We start from the raw sequence: 20,125 nt of genomic DNA on the forward strand, positions 1-20,125 counted from the left end.
GTTCCCGGTTCAGGGCAGAGACTCTCTCCTCCATTGACATATAAACGTATCCGCCCCATGGAGCTGCTGCAGGGGATTCTGGGTAAAACCATATCCATTTCTCCTCCTCCTTTCATGAAGCTGCTGCGATACGTCAACGTCGCCGCCATATTGGATGTGGCAAGACTGTACTGGAAACTAATAGGGCTTGGTCGTCTTGACGTCATCACCTGGCGGAGCCGCCATATTGGATGCTACCTTAGCTGCTCTCCTGACCACTGCACTGTGTACAGACGTGCTCCCTCTTCGTTGTCTTAGCCTACCGGTACTTGTAATCGTTACTTTCAGTTATTCTGTAACCATGGTAACCCGTTGCTGTGTTGTAGCTGCAGCAGCTCCACATAACAGATGTGGGGAAAAGATTGCTAATGGTTTAACTTTTCACCGCTTTCCTGCTCGGAGGCAGAACCACCAAGACCAAGTATCTGAAATAACAGAGTCGTCGGCTCGCTTGGATCGCGGCTGTAACGACCAAACACCTTCCACAGTAAACACAAACACTCACACAGACCGGGGTCGGATCAAAACACGGGTTTTATTCCCCACTTCTCCAGCTAAACCAGTTGCTGGCCAGCTCTCTGTGGTGCGATTAACCCCAATCTTCAGATAAAACTAGTTCGTTGAGGAAAATATATAATTCAATAATAATATAGCAGTCAAAAAGAAAAGAGAAGTAAGAGTGATACAAAACATGTACTGTATGTTGTACTATTATACAAATTTATTGAAACACATGGCGAGTCAAACATTTACCAAAGCAGCTGCCAAACACTCCTAAACAAGGTAGTAAGACGTGGGTTGTGCAGAACTGCGGCAGTAAGTCCTCATCGGAGCTCCACTCTTTGATAGGGATTTCATACGGATCAAACCGTTAATAATCATTATTTTCTCCATATACCGCTCCCTGGCTTCCTTGTTTAAGGTATCCCGGTAAATTCCAGTTCCTTTCCAGCAGTTTAACATCTTTTTCTTGTGTTCCGTCTGTTCACTTGGTGCTACTACTACTGCTTTTTGTTTACACTCACAAGGCTGCCAACATGGCCGTCGCATCCCAGAATGCAACTTGGTGACCAAGCCCTATACAAGTAAATGGACTTATTTTCATAAAGCGCCTTTCTACAAAGAAATTTACGTTTTACGTCTCATTTATTCATTCACACACGCACTAACTTGGTAAGATTTTGAGTTTTTGCACTGCAAAAACTCAAAATCTTACCAAGAATATTTGTCTTATTTCTAGTTAAAATGTCTCATTTTAGTAAAAAAAATCTCATTACACTTAACAAGACTTTTTTTTTTTAAAGATTTTCACATAAAATAAGTAGAAAAATCTGCCAGTGGAACAAGATTTCTTTGCTTGTAATGAGAAGATAAATCTTGTCCCACTGGCAGATTTTTCTACTTATTTCAAGTGAAAATTGACTTGAAACAGGTGAAAATTGTCAAATAAGTTATTTTTCTGGTGATGACTCTAAATGTTGAAATAGCAGTAAAACCACATTCATTGATGAAATGACATAAGGGATGGAAAGGGGGGATGGCAGTTTTACAGGGGGGATGATTTGGACCGTTTTTATTTCAGGGGGGGATGATTTGGACCGTTTTTATTTCAGGGGGGATGATTTGGACCGTTTTTATTTCAGGGGGGATGATTTGGACCGTTTTTATTTCAGGGGGGATGATTTGGACCGTTTTTATTTCAGGGGGGATGATTTGGACCGTTTTTATTTCAGGGGGGATGATTTGGACCGTTTTTATTTCAGGGGGGGATGATTTGGACCGTTTTTATTTCAGGGGGGATGATTTGGACCGTTTTTATTTCAGGGGGGATGATTTGGACCATTTTTATTTCAGGGGGGGGGATTTGGACCGTTTTTATTTCAGGGGGGGATGATTTGGACCGTTTTTATTTCAGGGGGGGGGGTGATTTGGACCGTTTTTATTTCAGGGGGGGGTGATTTTACCCGTTATTATTTCAGGGGGATGATTTGGACCGTTTTTATTTCAGGGGGGATGATTTGGACCGTTTTTATTTCAGGGGGGATGATTTGGACCGTTTTTATTTCAGGGGGGATGATTTGGACCGTTTTTATTTCAGGGGGGATGATTTTACCCGTTATTATTTCAGGGGGGATGATTTGGACCGTTTTTATTTCAGGGGGGATGATTTGGACCGTTTTTATTTCAGGGAGGATGATTTGGACCGTTTTTATTTCAGGGGGGGATGATTTGGACCGTTTTTATTTCAGGGGGGATGATTTGGACCGTTTTTATTTCAGGGGGGGATGATTTGGACCGTTTTTATTTCGGGGGGGGGGGGGGGTGATTTGGACCGTTTTTATTTCAGGGGGGGATGATTTGGACCGTTTTTATTTCGGGGGGGGATGATTTGGACCGTTTTTATTTCAGGGGGGGATGATTTGGACCGTTTTTATTTCGGGGGGGATGATTTGGACCGTTTTTATTTCAGGGGGGATGATTTGGACCGTTTTTATTTCAGGGGGGATGATTTGGACCGTTTTTATTTCAGGGGGGATGATTTGGACCGTTTTTATTTCAGGGGGGGATGATTTGGACCGTTTTTATTTCAGGGGGGGATGATTTGGACCGTTTTTATTTCAGGGGGGGATGCCGTCCCCCCTCATCCCCCCTCAACTCGAGTACTGGATAGATGTCTGTGGTTCAGGGCAGCGCTAACATGCCCTGCTCGGTCCAGGGTTCAGGGCAGGGACGTAGCCAGAAATGTTGAATAGGGCGGGCCTGAAGAAAAGTGGGCGGGCCAACTTTTGCCAGAGGAAAAATCAATATAATATCCACTAATGCCTAGCAGAAACAACCTTAAGGTTAATGATTCTATGACCTATTTAAGTGAAACAGCGCACCCTGCTGTCCTCAAGTGCACACTGACACAGTGGACTGACTACTGGTGGTCCTTCATGCTGGCGACCGGGGGGAGGAACAGGACACGGCAATGTCCGCTGCCCGGCTGAGGAGACGCTGGTGGGGGGCGTGGTGCTGCTAGTCTCTGGAGTGGGAGGTGGAGGAACGGCGGTGATGCTGCTAGAAGGTTGTGGCTCATTTTCGAGTCTAACCCTTTCAAAGCCAAATTTACTCTGAGCCATGAATGCTGACTAACTTAGCTAATTGCGTACGCTGTCTGAAAACAAAATTAAGCAGCAGCGAGCGCAGCATGCAGTGTTCGCCGGAAAATCATTGCTAAAGTTAGTTCCGTTGTAACAGTTGACAGAGAATAAAACGTTTTATTATTAATACATTTTTATACGTTTTTGTTTGCTTGGAATGTCAATGCTAAGCATATTTTTTAATGAGCGAATAAAAAATATCAATAATAAAAAAAATAGTGAGAAAAATCCTGCAAGTTTTCTCAGGGCGGGCCGGGCCCTGGGCCAATCAAAAAATGCCCTAATATGCCTACGTCTCTGGTTCAGGGTTGAGGGTTCAGGGTTGAGGGTTCAGGTTCCCGGTTTCCGGTTCAGGGCAGCGCCAGCATGTCCTGCTCGGTCCAGGGTTGAGGGTTCAGGTTCAGGGCAGCGCTAACATGCCCTGCTCCGCCAGGATCCGCTGCGTGCGCCCGTGCACCTGCGCCAGGGCGTGGATGATGACGCGCAGGATGGGCGTGGCCTCCCGCTGCTCCGTCACGCACACCAGCCGCAGGAAGTGGCGTCGCTCGGGCAGGGCGAGGAAGACGAGCTCGGCCGCCTGCCGGAGCACCCACGGGTGGTGCGGCGCCAGCGCCACCTGGTAGGCGTCCCTGAGCACACCAACACGCCCGTCACACCTTTGTACGTCAAAACTGCAGCTCTGTCAACTTTGTTTCTGTGTAAAAACTTTATTTAGCCTAGTAGAATAAACAGGCAGTACTTTAACTTTACACCTGAGTAAAATCACATGTGGAGTTCCCCAAGGATCCGTCCTGGGAACTCTGTTCAATCTCTACATGCTGCCACTGGCACTGATTATAAACAACATAAACTACCAGCTATGCAGATGACACGCAGATATATATATATATATATATATATATATATATATATATATATATACATATATATATATATATATATATATATATATATATATATATATACATACATATATAAATATATGTATATATATATATATATATATATATATATATATATATATATATATATATATATATATATATATATATATATATATATATATACATACATATATAAATATATGTATATATATATATATATATATATATATATATATATATATATATATATATATATATCACTGATTCTTGTGAGTTGGGACAAAACATGTCCTACATAGAAAAGTCTAATTTATATTGAAAATCAAGAAATTCATCATGGTTTACATACTTACAAAGTTAAATCTAAAGGAACTGTGTATACCTATGTTCTTTTATAACGTATTTTACACTTTTTCTGTGTGAATTTGTTTAAATGTCTGGTCTGTAGTTAAGAGGTCCATGTTCTTATACCTGTCCTCAGCAAGAGGTCACAGTATTGATCCTCCCAAAAAACCTTTAAAAAACTCTATGAGTGTGCAAATATATATATTAAATAACAAAGAGTGGTCTTAAATAAATAAAACAATGCATGAAGTGAAATTCAAACAATATTTTCCCTAAAATCCTGCCTATCAAAGTTCTGTCCTCAGTTTCTGTCAACTCCGTCAGATTCTTTTACAATCCTCACTAAATCAGGAAATAGAATGATCAGCTATTTCCCTGAGGAGCCTTTTCTCTCCCTGCCTGTTCTGAATGCTACGCTAACACTCATACTCTGGTAGCTTTAATGCTACGCTAACACTGATACTCTGGTAGCTTTAATGCTACGCTACCACACATACTCTGGTAGCTTTAATGCTACGCTATCACTCATTCTCTGGTAACTTTTACATTTTTTGATATTTTAGACAAACAATGTTGATATTCCTCTGGTCACAGCTGGAACACGTCAACACCGTCTCTCTGTTATGATAAAGTTTTTAAACAGTAGTGGATTGAATTTTAGACCCTCCAGAAAAACGCGGGCAAAAATCCTTGATTCTGCGGGCTAAAATCCTTGATTTTGCGGGCTAAAATCATTGATTATGCGCTTAAATGTGCAGGTTTTTTATGTGCTTTTATGCGGTGAAATTGCGGAATATGCTGGAAGTTGCGGAATATGCGGGAAGTTGCAAAATATGCGAAATATGCAGGAAGTTGCGGATTCGGCGCTGAGCTCTTCCCTCTTAAATTCAGCGGGCTGTCTCGTCTGATCTGAGGTCGAGGAGAAAAAAAAAGGAGAGCGCAGGTGGAGAGGGGCGGTCGCAGCCCGGGGGCCGGCCGTCTCTCTCCTTCCAGCCCGCGGCTCAGTGCTCGGGTGATTGCCGGGCGCACCGGCGCGACGAGGGGACGAACCAGAGCTCAGTCACCCCACGCGTCCGCCGTCAAGATCCCCCAAGTGGATGGGAGCTTGGCCGGCGGATGCGTCCGCCTCCGCAGGCGCAGTGGTGCGCGGTCAGCGCGGATCCTGAGTCCCCCGGCAGCCGCGCCCCCCGCGCAACGGCACTCTCTTTTTCCCCTCACCCCCGCGGGTGAGAGCTGCTGTTTGGAGGGTGGCGAGGGGTGCGGAGGTACCCGGGCGGGTCCCGCACGTCGCAACCAGGCGTCCCGAGATGTCACTCACAACACTCCCCCCTTTTTCCAAACTTTATGCGAGAATGTGCGGCGATGATGCGGTGAAATCAAGCGAGCCCCGCATAATCCCCGCATAATTCGCATATTCAGCGCGGACATATGTGATCATCGCGGGAAATATGCGCCCTTTCAGGAATAAATTTATCCCCGCGTAATCTGCGCCATTTGGCTGATTATGCAATGAATTCTGCGATCGCGTAATCGCGTTTTTCTGGAGGGCCTAGAATTTAGGTATTTTAGTAGGTTATTGAGACAGCTAGCAACTGAGGAAAAACCAGCTAGCTGCAGTGAACATACATGTTTTGGCGGGAAAACATGCCCAGAACCATAATTCAGGCTTCACCCATTGCCGCAAATCTTCACACACTCCTCAGCAGAAACTTTTCTACAAAACGGCAAGATATAAATCTACACTATATTATATTCATATATTCATATATATATATATATATATATATATATATATATATATATATATATATATATATATATATATATATATTTATATATATATATATACATATACATGCAGATGACACGCAGGTTTATATAAATAAACCCTGGTCTCCGGTTCTGGTTCCGGGTCTAGACCTGGTCCTGGTTCTGGTTCTGGTTCTGGTTCTGGTTCTGGTACCTGCTCAGCTCCCCGGGGCTACGGTACCGGCCGTCCCCGTCCGGACCTTCAGCCAGCCCGTCCAGCAGCAGCTTCAGCCAGAGCAGGGACCGGTGCAGCCGCAGCAACGTCCGGCAGCCCGAGTCCGTGCGCCGGGAGAAACCCACCAGGCCCGCCTTCAGCTCCGCCGCCATCATGGACCGCAGGGACCGGTACTGGAAGAACCACAGGACGGGTCAGAGCAGGTCCGGTACTGGAAGAACCACAGGACGGGTCAGAGCAGGTCCGGTACTGGAAGAACCACAGGACGGGTCAGAGCAGGACCGGTACTGGAAGAACCACAGGACGGGTCAGAGCAGGACCGGTACTGGAAGAACCACAGGACGGGTCAGAGCAGGTCCGGTACTGGAAGAACCACAGGACGGGTCAGAGCAGGACCGGTACTGGAAGAACCACAGGACGGGTCAGAGCAGGACCGGTACTGGAAGAACCACAGGACGGGTCAGAGCAGGACCGGTACTGGAAGAACCACAGGACGGGTCAGAGCAGGACCGGTACTGGAAGAACCACAGGACGGGTCAGAGCAGCGTCCGGTACCAACGCGTGTCGGGCTCATACACCCTGAGGAAGGCGCGAGCTAGGGCTGGGCGATATATCGAGATTTTAATATATATCGATATATTTTCAAACGCGATATGGTACGAGACAATATCGTTTATATCGATTTAAAAAAATAAAAATATATATTTTTTTTTTTTTTTTTATGATTTTGATATAGCTTATTTTGTGACAAATTGACTTGAATGTTTTATTTGAGATTTGCACAAATGTTTTGTTATTTGCACAACTTTCAACCTCAGTGGAAAAGTCTGCCTGTTACTGTCTACATTGTATTAATTGCAGTGTATTTTAATTCGGCCACAAAAATCTCTGTATATAAAGCTGTTGTGTTGTCAGCCCTTCTCTATGGTGCCGAACCGTGGACACTATACCGTCGTCACATCACACGTCTCCGCTGCCTCCAACAACGCCATCTACGAGCAATCCTTCGCATCTCATACCATCAGAGAGTGACTAACGATGAAGTTCTGACTCGAGCCAATACCATGGATATTGAGATCATTCCCTCCAAGATACAACTAAGGTGGGCAGGGCACATCGCTCGTATGCCTGAAAACCGACTCCCGAAACAAGTACTCTTTGGAGAGCTTGCTAAAGGAAAATGATCTGTCGGTCGCCCACTCCTACGATGGAAAGATACGCTAAAGAGCACTCTTAAGCAATGTGACATCTCACCAGACACATGGCAACTCAAGGCTTTGGAGAGTTCCAGCTGGAAAAACACCACAAATGCTGGACTTAAAAAGTTGGACGATCTGAGGCAGCAAAACAACGCACTTAAACGTGCACGTCGTCATGCGCAAAGGGAGGCCACTGCTGACGGGAGCCTAGGAGCATTCAAGTGTTGTCACTGTGACCGAAGATGTACAAGCCGCATTGGCATGCTAAGTCATGAGCGTGCCTGAAAGAAATGAGAAAAAAAAAAACAAAGCAGCCATCGTCAACTCGACGGGCAGCTTTGCTTGCTATTTTAATTGAATTGTTATGCAGGAAAGGGATATTTGTTTTATTTTATTCAAGAAGCATTTTTATTCTATATATGCATCAGTTTATTTTTATTTCATTTGTTTTATACATGTTGATATTGTGCAGACCTCTGTTAATAAAGGAACCTGTGTGACATTTGGCACGAGGCTTTGGATTAAAACTGACTGTTTATTTAAGGGTTTGCCTCAGAAAAAAATGAAGCTAACAGAGATGCTAACAGAGATGCTATGCTATAATGCTTTGGGGGAAACCCCAATTATGGCACAGAAAAAATATGGATATATATCGAGTATCGCCATTTAGCTAGAAAATATTGAGATATGACTTTTGGTCCATATCACCCAGCCCTAGCGCGAGCCGACACGCGTTGGTGTTTTTTAGATGTAACCCAGTCACAATAAAGGTTTTTTAACTTTTTTCAATCCACCAGAGTGCCTGCACTTTTTATTTTGAGGTCACTGTTGCACCCGTTGCAAGAGCACCGGTGGTTGTGGGGACTCCAGCAGCTCCTGGTATTCTGTTTATTGTCCTCTTTAATTAATGTTGAAGTACAATCTCGAGAAAAAAGTCGAAATGTTGAGAAAAAAGTCGAAATGTCAAGAAAAAAGTCGAAATGTGGGGGGGAGCCACTAGGTCAGCGCTCACCTCGGTGTTGGACCCCCCTGGTCCGGGTCCTGGTCCGGGTCCTGGTCCCCCTGCTTGTTTCCCATCAGCCACCAGGGGGCGCTGCAGCGACAGCTGGCGGATCAGCACCACCTTCTCCTTCACCTTCTGGGAGAAGAAGCTGACCATCGTCCCCAGAGACTCCATGAAGCTGCACAACAACAACAACAACAACAACTAGAAAATGTCCTCGCAGAAAGGGCTGAAGGACTCAAAACTAAGTCCGATGACACCACCCACGACTCTCTATGTCAAACCATTCAAAAGTTATAGCATTTACTGGGTTGTATTTACTGTGTGTGTGTGTGGGGGGGGGGGGGGGGGGGGGGGGGCGCCACCAGCTTCCCGGCCGTGAGGCTGCAGGACTGGGGGTCGAAGGTCAAAGGTCAGGGGTCAGATTTCCCAGAATTCTTTTAGGTGCCTCCATTTTCCAGGTTAGAGTATATGAAGTCTTTAGTGACTGAGTCATGTGACCAGTTCTGGCTGAATGAGTCAGCAGCTGAGCTCTGGTTGCCCCGGCAACAAGAACCTCTCTTCAGAACCTTCCGGTTTGGCTGTGAGAAAAACCCAGATTTTGGCTTCTGACAAGGTCTGAAATAACTCCGATTTGTGATCAAACCGTAGCTTGTGGCAGAAAAACGAAAACATTGTGAGAGACACAGAACTCGGCAGATTCTGACAATCTTAATTTATTCAGATATTCCTTAAAATGAGTGAGTAAGGTCAGTGAGAACACAGAGTGAGATTCTTTTGAAGAAAACGTTTGATTACATTACAGTCAATGGGGACTGAGGCAGGTATTGGCGCCGCTCTAGCCCCCCCCGTTTAAATTTTGTGCATACCCCGCCTGTCAACGTCACATTTTATGAATCAAATATTCAAATAATTTTTAACGGCTTCTCACACTCAACCGACATCCGCACTCTAGATTTGACAAAAAAGTGATTTCCAGTCCTCGCTTGAGTGCTCATATCTTGAAAAGTTTACATCTTAGGAAAAAACTGTTTCAGGTTTTGAGAGAAGAGAAGTCTTCCTCCATTTTGAAGTTTGAATCACATTTCTACGTGCAGGTATGAGAAAGTTAGGTGACTCAGAAAAAAGGTGAATTTTGGGTTGTTTTTTTACCTCCTCCCATCCACTTTGAATGGGGTTTTTTGGCCGTTTTTTGGGGATTAACTTTGGGAGAAATGGGAATTTCAACACCAATATTTTGATATATGATTCGCCTGGGTCCTCCGAAATCTGTAGGAGGAGTAGCTAACCGAAATCTGGCCGGAAAATGAATAATAAAAAACATGCAGGATAACAATAGATGCCCCGAGGCGTTAGGTAGTAAAGTTGTACTTTAATCTAGTATTAGGTAGTAAAGTAGTACTTTAATCTAGTATTAGGTAGTAAAGTTGTACTTTAAGCTAGTATTAGGTAGTAAAGTAGTACTTTAATCTAGTATTAGGTAGTAAAGTTGTACTTTAATGTAGTATTAGGTAGTAAAGTTGTACTTTAATCTAGTATTAGGTAGTAAAGTTGTACTTTAATGTAGTATTAGGTAGTAAAGTTGTACTTTAATCTAGTATTAGGTAGTAAAGTTGTACTTTAATCTAGTATTAGGTAGTAAAGTTGTACTTTAATCTAGTATCAGGTAGTAAAGTAGTACTTTAATCTAGTATTAGGTAGTAAAGTTGTACTTTAATCTAGTATCAGGTAGTAAAGTTGTACTTTAATCTAGTATCAGGTAGTAAAGTAGTACTTTAATCTAGGGTTAGGTAGTAAAGTAGTACTTTAATCTAGCGTTAGGTAGTAAAGTTGTACTTTAATCTGGTATTAGGTAGTAAAGTAGTACTTTAATCTGGTATTAGGTAGTAAAGTAGTACTTTAATCTAATATTAGGTAGTAAAGTTGTACATTAATCTAGTATTAGGTAGTAAAGTTGTACTTTAATCTAGTATTAGGTAGTAAAGTTGTACTTTAATGTAGTATTAGGTTGTAAAGTAGTACTTTAATCTAGCGTTAGGTAGTAAAGTAGTACTTTAATAGTATTAGTACTTCAGCAGCTGGTCCCAGCTCTGCAGATACGGCTCCAGCAGGACGTCGTCCTCGTCCTCCAGGCTGGACTTCAGGAACCGCAGCAGGAACCGGGTCTGGAACTGCTGGCCCGGGCAGTGCTGGATGGGGGGCGGGGCTCCGCCCGGGCCCGCCCACTCCTCAGGGACCAACGGGGGCTCGACCTGAAACACCCAGAGGTTTCATGATTACAAACTATTTCCTGTCGGGACAGGGGACGAGCTAGCACGCTAGTTCTGGGGGACGAGCTAGTTCTGGGGGACGAGCTAGCACGCTAGTTCTGGGGGACGAGCTAGTTCTGGGGGACGAGCTAGCACGCTAGTTCTGGGGGACGAGCTAGTTCTGGGGGACGAGCTAGCACGCTAGTTCTGGGGGACGAGCTAGTTCTGGGGAGTCACCGCCACCAGGCGGCGGCGAGTCGTACCGTTTGTCTGCCGGACATCAAACATGGCTGCCAGGCGGTGCCGCATCCTCCCGTCCCGCCCTGAGCTGCAGAGACGAGGAAACAAACCATCAAATCACCAGAAATAAAACACACACATGAGTATTGAACCAATACGGAACGCAGTTTATTCCGTATTTCATAATTGTCCCATGATGCACGTCTGACACACACACGAACAACGAACTAACAATAATGAACAAAATAAAGGACAGGATATATTAAAGACAGCAACATGTGTTGGTTCGCTCTCTGTTATTAGTGCCACGGCTGTGCCAGAGGCACGCCTCCTCCATAGCTATGCCATAGCAATGGAGGAGGCGTGTGCGTTTATTTATTTTTTTCTTATTCATTTTCCGGACAGATTTCGGTTCGCTACTCCTCCTACAGATTTCGGGGGACCCAGGCGAATCATTTATCAAAACGTGTGTCTCGACCGGGAATCGTGTGCTATGACTTTTGGTGTTGAAATTCCCATTTTTCCCAAAGTTATTCCCAAAAAAAACGGCCAAAAAACCCATTCAAAGCAGATGGGAAAATGTTTAAAAAAAAAATCACCTTTTTTCTGATTCATCTAACTTTCCCATACCTGCACGTAGAAATGTCATTCAAACTTCAAAACGGAGGAAAACTTATCTTATCAAAAATCTCATTTTGTTCTCGAACTGCCGTTACTAACACATTTTAAGGAATATCTGAATAAAATTAAGATTGTCAGAATCTGCCGGGTTCTGTGTCTCAAGATGTCTTTGTTTTTCTGCTAGGAGCTACAGTTTCTCACAAATTGGAGTTATTTGAGAACTTGTCAGAAGGCAAAAATCTGGGTTTTTCTCACAGCCAAACCGGAAGGTTCTAGGTCGAGGTTCTTGTTGCCCCTAGCAACCAGAGCTCAGCTGCTGACTCATTGGCTGAGCCAGAACTGGTCACATGACTGAGTCAGTACAGACTTCATATACTTTAACCTGGAAAATGGAGAAATCTGAGAGTCATGGGTGGTGTCATTGGACTCTGTATTGAGTCCTTTACCTTCACTGGTGCAAATTAGCCCCGCCCCTTCTTCTGATTAGCCGATATGTGATATTCTGATAACTTTTGAATGGTTTGACATAGAGAATCCTGTGTGGTGTCATCAGACTTCATTTTGAGTCCTTCACCTTTATTGCTTGCAAAATGCAACAATGCACACACATGGGGCAGCAGCCCACCGTGGTACTCTCGAAATTTCTGCGAGGAAATTTTCTAGTTTATTGATGTCATAATATACAGGTGAAGGTTGGAAAATTAGAATATATTGCAAAACTTCATTTGTTTCAGTAAACTCTACTAAAGGTGAAACAAATATATAATTTCCCACTACATTCAAAGTGAGATATTTCAAGCCTTTATTTGTTATAATTTTGGTGATTATAGCTCACAGTTTATGAAAACCCAAAATAAAATTTTTAAAAAAATCAGAATATTTTATGAAATCAATAAACGATTCAATCATCAAAATTTTAACAAATAAATTTAACATATCTAGCTTTGCATGTAATGAGACTATGTAATATAAATTCACTTTTACACCATATTCTTCACCTGTAGGCTATATTATACATCTTGGCTGATGTGGACGTACGTAGCATAGCAGGCTAATTCAGTTGCTACATGGTCACATCAATTTAGCGTGGCAATCAAATTTTGAAAATCGACTGTGCGCATGCGCAGAACCACAAAGTAGCATTTCTCGGCAGGTAGCAGAAATAGGCAGAACACCGGCAACGCTAGGAGGTCGGTCCTTGGGTCCAGCAGGACAGAACAACAACAACAACAACAACAAGACAGAACAACAACACAGGGAAGGGTAAAGTGGAGCCAAGATGGCGGCCGTTAAACTCACGCAGCCAGAAGGAGGTGAAGAAGAGGAGCAGCGCTAACGCTAGCAGCAGGACGCGCCGCCGTCTGAGCAGCAACATCACGACACAACGACGAGTGGACATGTCGAGCTGGAACACACACACACACACACACACGTACACACACACACACACACACACACACACACACACACACACACACACACACACACACACACACACACACTTTGCTCTTGACCTTCGTCCTCTCGCCGTTCTTATCTCACAAACACGTGTCGGGGGAACGAGGCAGTTACCGGTATGTGGTATATGTGTGTATATACATATATATATATATATATATATATATATATATATATATATATATATATATATATATACATATATATATATATATATACATATATATATATATATATATATATATATATATATATATATATATATGTATATATATATATATATATATATATATATATATATATATATATATATATATATATATATATATATATATATATATATATATATATATATATATATACATATATATATATATATATATCCTCAGTGGAAGACCAGGAGTCTGGGAGACCCTTTTCCACCAAGCTGGTTCCAGGGCTGGTTCTGGGCTAGAGCCAGACTTAGCACCAGTTCTTTGGTTTTCCACAGCCTAAGCACCGGCTCCTGGCTCTCAAAACTGGTGCTACACCAGCACCAAGTCTTTGCTGGTCCAACTTAAGAACCACGTTACGTCGGGGGCTACGTGCTTACGTCAAGGGCTGGGGGCGGTGTTACTGGACAACCAAAGCAGAGTAAAGACGGAAGAGCGCCATTTTTAAACAACGGAGCGTTGAAGACGGCCGTTAAATTAACAGACTGTTAAAATCTAACGTTAAAATGGATGTAAAGCAGAAGCAGCAATGGTCAACTTGCTGGATCGCAAACTTTTGCTGTCTAAGAAAGGCTTGAGAAGCCAGCAGCAACACTTGGGGTGCGTCCCAATACTCCCAATACTTTTTTAGTGAATAAAATGAATATTTTGAGTTAGTTTCTGCATAAAAATGCATTTTGATTACATTTCTAGCGAGAAATACATATTTTACTTTCATAATATTCAATCAGTGAATGTACATAATCACTAGTTTTCCCGTTTGCCGAACATCACGTCAGAATAAAGGGATTTATGGTTCCGCGTTACACCAACGCAGATCCTACGGCGTAGGTTACGTAACCTACGCCGTAGGCTCTGCGTCGATGTACGCTGCAACGCGCGCCATAATTTCTTTACAGGCGTAGCTACAACTGATAGATTTCATCTATTAAACCAACATTTATCTTCCTAAATGATTTTTTTCAGCGTAATTCTCAACAGAGCTGCAGGTTTCTCCCCCGGGACGACAGCGCAGGTTGAGCCGGCTGAGGAGCTGCTGTTACCATGGTAACAGCTGCTGCTGTGCCCCGGGGCTGCCGGCTCTCCAGTCAAATTTCTTAACAGGCGTTATTTGGATAAACTGAGCCCAGGTTGGGGATCTTAAAGGTTACTTTTACGCCTGAAAAGATGTTAAAACGTAATAAAGTGCCATATTAACAGCGCTACAGATGAAATTAAAACAGCTTTTGGCTCTCAGCTTCCTGATCAGGGTGGGGATGAAAACGAGGGGGAGTGGTGACGTGATGACATGGCTCTCTGGCCAGCTGCTGGCCAGCACCAGCTGTGTAAAAGCAACCGGTTCTTACTTAGAACCAACCGCGAACCGGCTCTAGCACCAGCCTTGGAACCAGCTTGGTGTAAAAGGGGTATGGGAGACCCGGTGACCCGGTGGGGCTGGGATAGCGGTCTCTGACTTCGGCCACGTTTACACGTAGCCGGGTATTTACAAAAACGGATATTTTCCCCTCTACGTTTTCAAAAATATCCTCGTTTACACGGACCCGCATGAAAACGCTGTTAACGTCATGCCAGCCAATCAGAATCCTGGAAAAAACATCAACAAATGACACCGTACGGCGCGCATCGCCGCGTACCCTACGCCGTAGGCTCTGCGTTGATTTAACGCGGGACCATAATTCAGGCTTTACTTCCAAGACGGAATGAGAGTCTTTGGTTTGGAGTGACAGAGAAGTGGAGTTACTTTTAAATGTGACTTTAGAATATAAAACAGGTAAAATACTAGAAAATATTGACGTTACAAACTAATTGTAACCACAGGTGTAACACATGACGCTGGTGACGTTTCTGGTGCATAATGTGACGTTCTGAAGAATAAATGTCCGTTTTCCTCTGTTTAGACGCAAACGTGAAAACAGAGTTTTTGAAAATCTCCACTTTGGCCGGAGTTTTCAGAAATGATCGTTTTTTGGGGCTTTGAGCTTCGTTTTCGTGTAAACGAACGGCCAAAACGCATGAAAACACCTCCGTTTTTGCTCCGTGTAGTAGTAGTAGTAGTAGAGTTTATTTCGAATATGAATCATAAAAAAAAGAAAGAAAATAAGACAATCGTCTTAACATGAGACATAACAAAGTACATATTCGAAAGGGAGTGAGAAGAAGTAAAACTTATAAACTCTCACCCCCTCTCCTTAAATATGACTAGCTAACACATGCGAACATAACATTATGCAAACATAATAAAAAAAAAAATATATAAATAAAAATAAATAAAAATGAAAAAAACTAAAACAATCAAAACAAGACAATAAAAACATTGTAGCAACATAAGCTACTGACTAGTGTAAGAAAATAAGGATAAAAATAGATAAATACAAAATAAACACTGTATCATTGCACCCAAGCATTTTGCTCATCCCTGTACCTCTGAAAAATAATATCTTTGTATTTTATTACCTCTGAAAAATAATATCTTTGTATTTTATTTTAAACGGTTTCATATTTGGACATTGCTTTAATTCCATTGAAAACTTGTTCCATAGCCTCACCCCGCTGACTGAAACACAAAAACCTTTCCTGTTTGTGCGTATTAATGTGACATTAAAATTACTTTTGCCCCTTAAACCATATCTTCCCTCATGAATACTAAATAATTTCTGTATATTTGTTGGTAACAGATCATTTTTTGCTTTGAACATTATTTGCGCTGTTTGATAGCCCACAATATCCATAAATGTGAGTATTTTGGACTTCAGGAATAATGGGTTTGTGTGTTCCTTGTAGTCAGCATTGTGGATTATTCTTATTGCTCTTTTTTGCATTATGGTTAATGGCTGTAGAGATGTTTTGTAATTGTTGCCCCAGATTTCTGCACAGTATTGAAAATATGGTGAGACCAGGGAACAATAAAGAGTGTGGAGTGATTTCTGATCCAAGACCTTTTTAACTTTATTTATAATGGATATGGTTCTTGAGACTTTACTTTGTACATGTTTGATGTGTGATTTCCAGTTGATTTTATCATCTATGATTACTCCCAAAAATTTTATTTCATTATTATTTTTATTATTACCTTAATATTTAATGTATAATTGCCAAACAACATTATTTTAGTCTTACTCAAATTTAATGATAATCTGTTTCTGTCGAACCATTCTTTCAGTTTGTTCATTTCTATGGTAATATCCTCTTGTAGCTTTTGTAAATTATCCCCGGAACAAAAAATATTAGTGTCGTCTGCAAATAACACAAAATGCAATAACTTAGAGACCTGACATATATCATTGATGTACAAAATAAAAAATTTAGGGCCCAAAACTGACCCCTGGGGTACCCCACATGCAATGTCCAAGCATGGAGAAACACAGTCACCCAATTTCACAAACTGCTGTCTCCCGCTTACTTTTCACCCAATCCACGTAAACGGGGCCTTCCTCTCCCGCTCTGAGGGGGGGGGGGGGGGGGGGGGGGGGTTGGCTAGGCCGGATGGTCCCCGGCCTGAGTCGGGCGATGGGGTTGTGGCAGGGTGGAGGATTGGGCGTGGGCTGCGGGGAGCAGCACACAGGTGGGCCTGGTTCAGCTGATCGGGCACACCTGTGCCCAATAATCTCTCCATCCTGCCTGGCTAGTTAAACAGCGGCTGCTCAGAGGGTTGGGGGAGAGCTGCCGAAGGTGCTGGTTCATGGGGGTGTGATTCAAAATAAAACATTTCCTCCTCCAAACCCCGCGTCCTCTCTCCTGTCGGGCGACCCCAAGTAGCTTGTGGTTGCTACAGACTCCTTCTTCAGTGTCCACCACCGGGTTCTAGGATTGCCGCTGTGACGACCCTCTTTACCTTCCTGCCGTGTGGCTGGTCTTCTCCCTTGCAGGTAGCAGTGGGAGGAGCTGAGGGTCATCAGAGAAGTGGCAGCACCTGTTGCTCAATGAGCCTTTAAAAAGCTCTGGCTGCTCACTTCTCCCCTCTCTCTCATCCCTGAGGCAGCATTTTGTTTGTGGTTTGGTCTTGCTTTAGTTTTACACCTTACACACATACACCCACATTGTTTCCCGCATGCACTCACTTACACCACTGATCTACCGACTACACACGCCATACTTAATTAATGTTCTTCTTTTAGCTTTATTATTTGGTATTATTTAATAAAAACCATGTTTAATTGACTTTCCTTGTGTTGCGTCTCCCTCTTTGTCATGGCTGTGCAGCCCGGTTCGTGACACCGCCACGACAGCCACCGGAGACCTTGCGACCGCAACTTCGAGCCGCCGCGTCGACAATGGAGGCAGAGAACATGGTCCACTCGGACTCGATGTCCCCCGCCTCCCCCGGGATCCGAGAGAAGCTCTCTCGGAGGTGGGAGTTGAAGACGTCCCTGACAGAGGGCTCGGCCAGACGTTCCCAACAGACCCTCACAATCCGTTTGGGTCTGCCCGGTCTGTCCAACCTCCTCCTCCGCCAGCGCATCCAACTCACCACCAGGTGGTGATCAGTTGACAGCTCAGCCCCTCTCTTCACCCGAGTGTCCAAGACATGCGCCCTAGTGCCCTCTAGTGGACATATAAGTTACTGCATTAAAATTACTTATTTTCCTTCTAGTGGACATAATAATTACTGCATTTAAATGCATTTATTTACCTCTAGTGGACACATGAATTACTGCATTAACATTACTTATTTGCACTCTAGTGCAGTGGTCCCCAACCTTTTCTGCACCAGGACCGGTTTAATGTCTATCTAAAGCGTAGCTGATAAAAACTAAAAACTAAATAAAATGACAAGATCGGCACTAAAAACGGTGGTATTTTCGCTATAGTAATAATAATAATGAATAATAAAACATAATTTTCGAAAAAACAAAATGAAATAATGGAAATTGTAAATTACCTTTAATATGAATATTTCTATAAATGTTTTTTTTCTCATTAACGTTATTTAAAGCCAGGCTTTTATTTTATTTGTTATATATTAAGAGTGATATTTACTGCTTTTATTTTGAAGGCGTCTCACCGAGACCTCTTAAACATCCGGCGCTTCGGACTTTAACGGTAAAAGTTTAACGGCAGTAGAAAGTGTGTCTGAAAGACTAAACTAGTGTCAGGAATGCTAAAGTGGAGCAAAACTGACACAAAAAGCACCTGCTGATGAGGATTTGTGCAAATTTTATGCCGTATTTATGTCCAGCTTGAGTTTGGTCGCTCATGTATTATGTTAGCGGTAGCTTTATTACCTACCGAGCAGCAGCAGCTGCGTCGGTCTGTATAAATGAAAAATAAATGAAACTTATATGAATGTAGAAAGACTAACTCTATTTTATTGTATTCCTTTATAGCTCTTACGGTGTGTTTGTAGTGTATTTACATCCAAGGAATAAAAACATCGTGAACCATCAGTTTGAGAGTCATCCATCATCAGTCGGGGCTACAGAAGTTATTTTTTCATTCTGTGCAGCCCGGTACCAGATGACCCACGGCCCGGTACCGGGCCCCGGCCCGGTACCGGGCCGGGGCCCGGGGGTTGTTGACCGGACATATAAATTACTGCATTAAAATTACTTATTTGCCCTCCAGTGGACATATAATTAAATTTTCCCTTCCTCTCTTCTCCATTTCCATTTTTATTTATTAAATATCTCATAGCTATCATTTTTGTCCATCGTTCCTGTAGTTTCTTGTGCCGGCCCCCCTTTTTTCTCTTTTGTGCATGTTTGCAGGCCGGAGCCTCGGGAGCTGCGTTCTGGCCTGCGTTCCCGGTCCCGGTCCCCCCCCCCCATCCTGCTGCTGCTTCCACCTGCCTGCTGTGCTGCTGACGTCCCCGACTCCCCCAGTCTGGCCCTTGGCAGGAGGGTCCCCCCTTATGATCCAGGTCCGGGTCCAGGTTTCTTCCTCCTAAAGGGGAGTTTTTCTTGCCACTGTTTGGCTGAAGGTTTTTCTCCCACTAGGGGAGTTTTTACCTGCCATTGTTTATGTAATAATTGCTCGGGGGTTTATGTTTATGTTCTGGATCTCTGGAAAGCATCTAGAGACATCTGTTGTATTAGACGCTATATAAATAAAATTGAATTGAATAAATTACTGCATTTAAATGCATTTATTTGCCCTCTAGTGGACACATTAATTTGTCATAATTTTGGTGATTATGGCTCAGTTTATTAAAACCCCAAATGAGACTATGTAATATATTAGTTTCACCTTTTAAATTTAATTATTGAAATAAATTAACTTTTACACCATATTCTAGTTGAATTATTGAAATAAATTAACTTTTACACCATATTCTAGTTGTATTATTGAAATAAAATAACTTTTACACCATATTCTAGTTGAACTATTGAAATAAATTAACTTTTACACCATATTCTAGTTGAATTATTGAAATAAATTAACTTTTACACCATATTCTAGTTGAATTATTGAAATAAATTAACTTTTACACCATATTCTAGTTGAATTATTGAAATAAATTAACTTTTACACCATATTCTAGTTGTATTATTGAAATAAATTAACTTTTACACCATATTCTTCACCTGTATCTGTATTCTACATCTGGGCTGATGTGGACGTACGTAGCATAGCAGGCTAGTTCAGTTGCTAGTATGGTTTTCTGTCTGTACAGTCATGCAAGTTCAATGCTATTAAAGCACTTTAAACTTTAAATCAAACCATTTAGTTTTTTGATATAAAATCAAAACATTTCTATGCATTTTAGAAGTTTTGGGGACGTCCCTTTTTTTGGCTCCTGCGCTGCTGAAAT

General features: G+C 42.7%; 1 protein-coding gene across 1 annotated transcript; it reads right to left on the reverse strand.

Moving 5' to 3' along the window:
- Positions 1-2,525: 2,525 nt before the first annotated feature.
- On the reverse strand, positions 2,526-13,114 carry gltpd2a (glycolipid transfer protein domain containing 2a). The gene is made up of 6 exons (XM_061735109.1): positions 13,007-13,114; positions 11,110-11,174; positions 10,668-10,849; positions 8,607-8,775; positions 6,375-6,568; positions 2,526-3,811 (listed from the first exon to the last, which is right to left on the reverse strand). Exons 1-6 carry the CDS (start codon positions 13,104-13,106, stop codon positions 3,583-3,585), a joined length of 939 nt encoding a protein of 312 aa, XP_061591093.1. The 5' UTR covers positions 13,107-13,114; the 3' UTR covers positions 2,526-3,582.
- Positions 13,115-20,125: the final 7,011 nt, after the last annotated feature.

Source organism: Cololabis saira, chromosome 12 (genome assembly GCF_033807715.1).
Source record: "Cololabis saira isolate AMF1-May2022 chromosome 12, fColSai1.1, whole genome shotgun sequence".
Classification (NCBI taxonomy): Eukaryota; Metazoa; Chordata; class Actinopteri; order Beloniformes; family Belonidae; genus Cololabis; species Cololabis saira.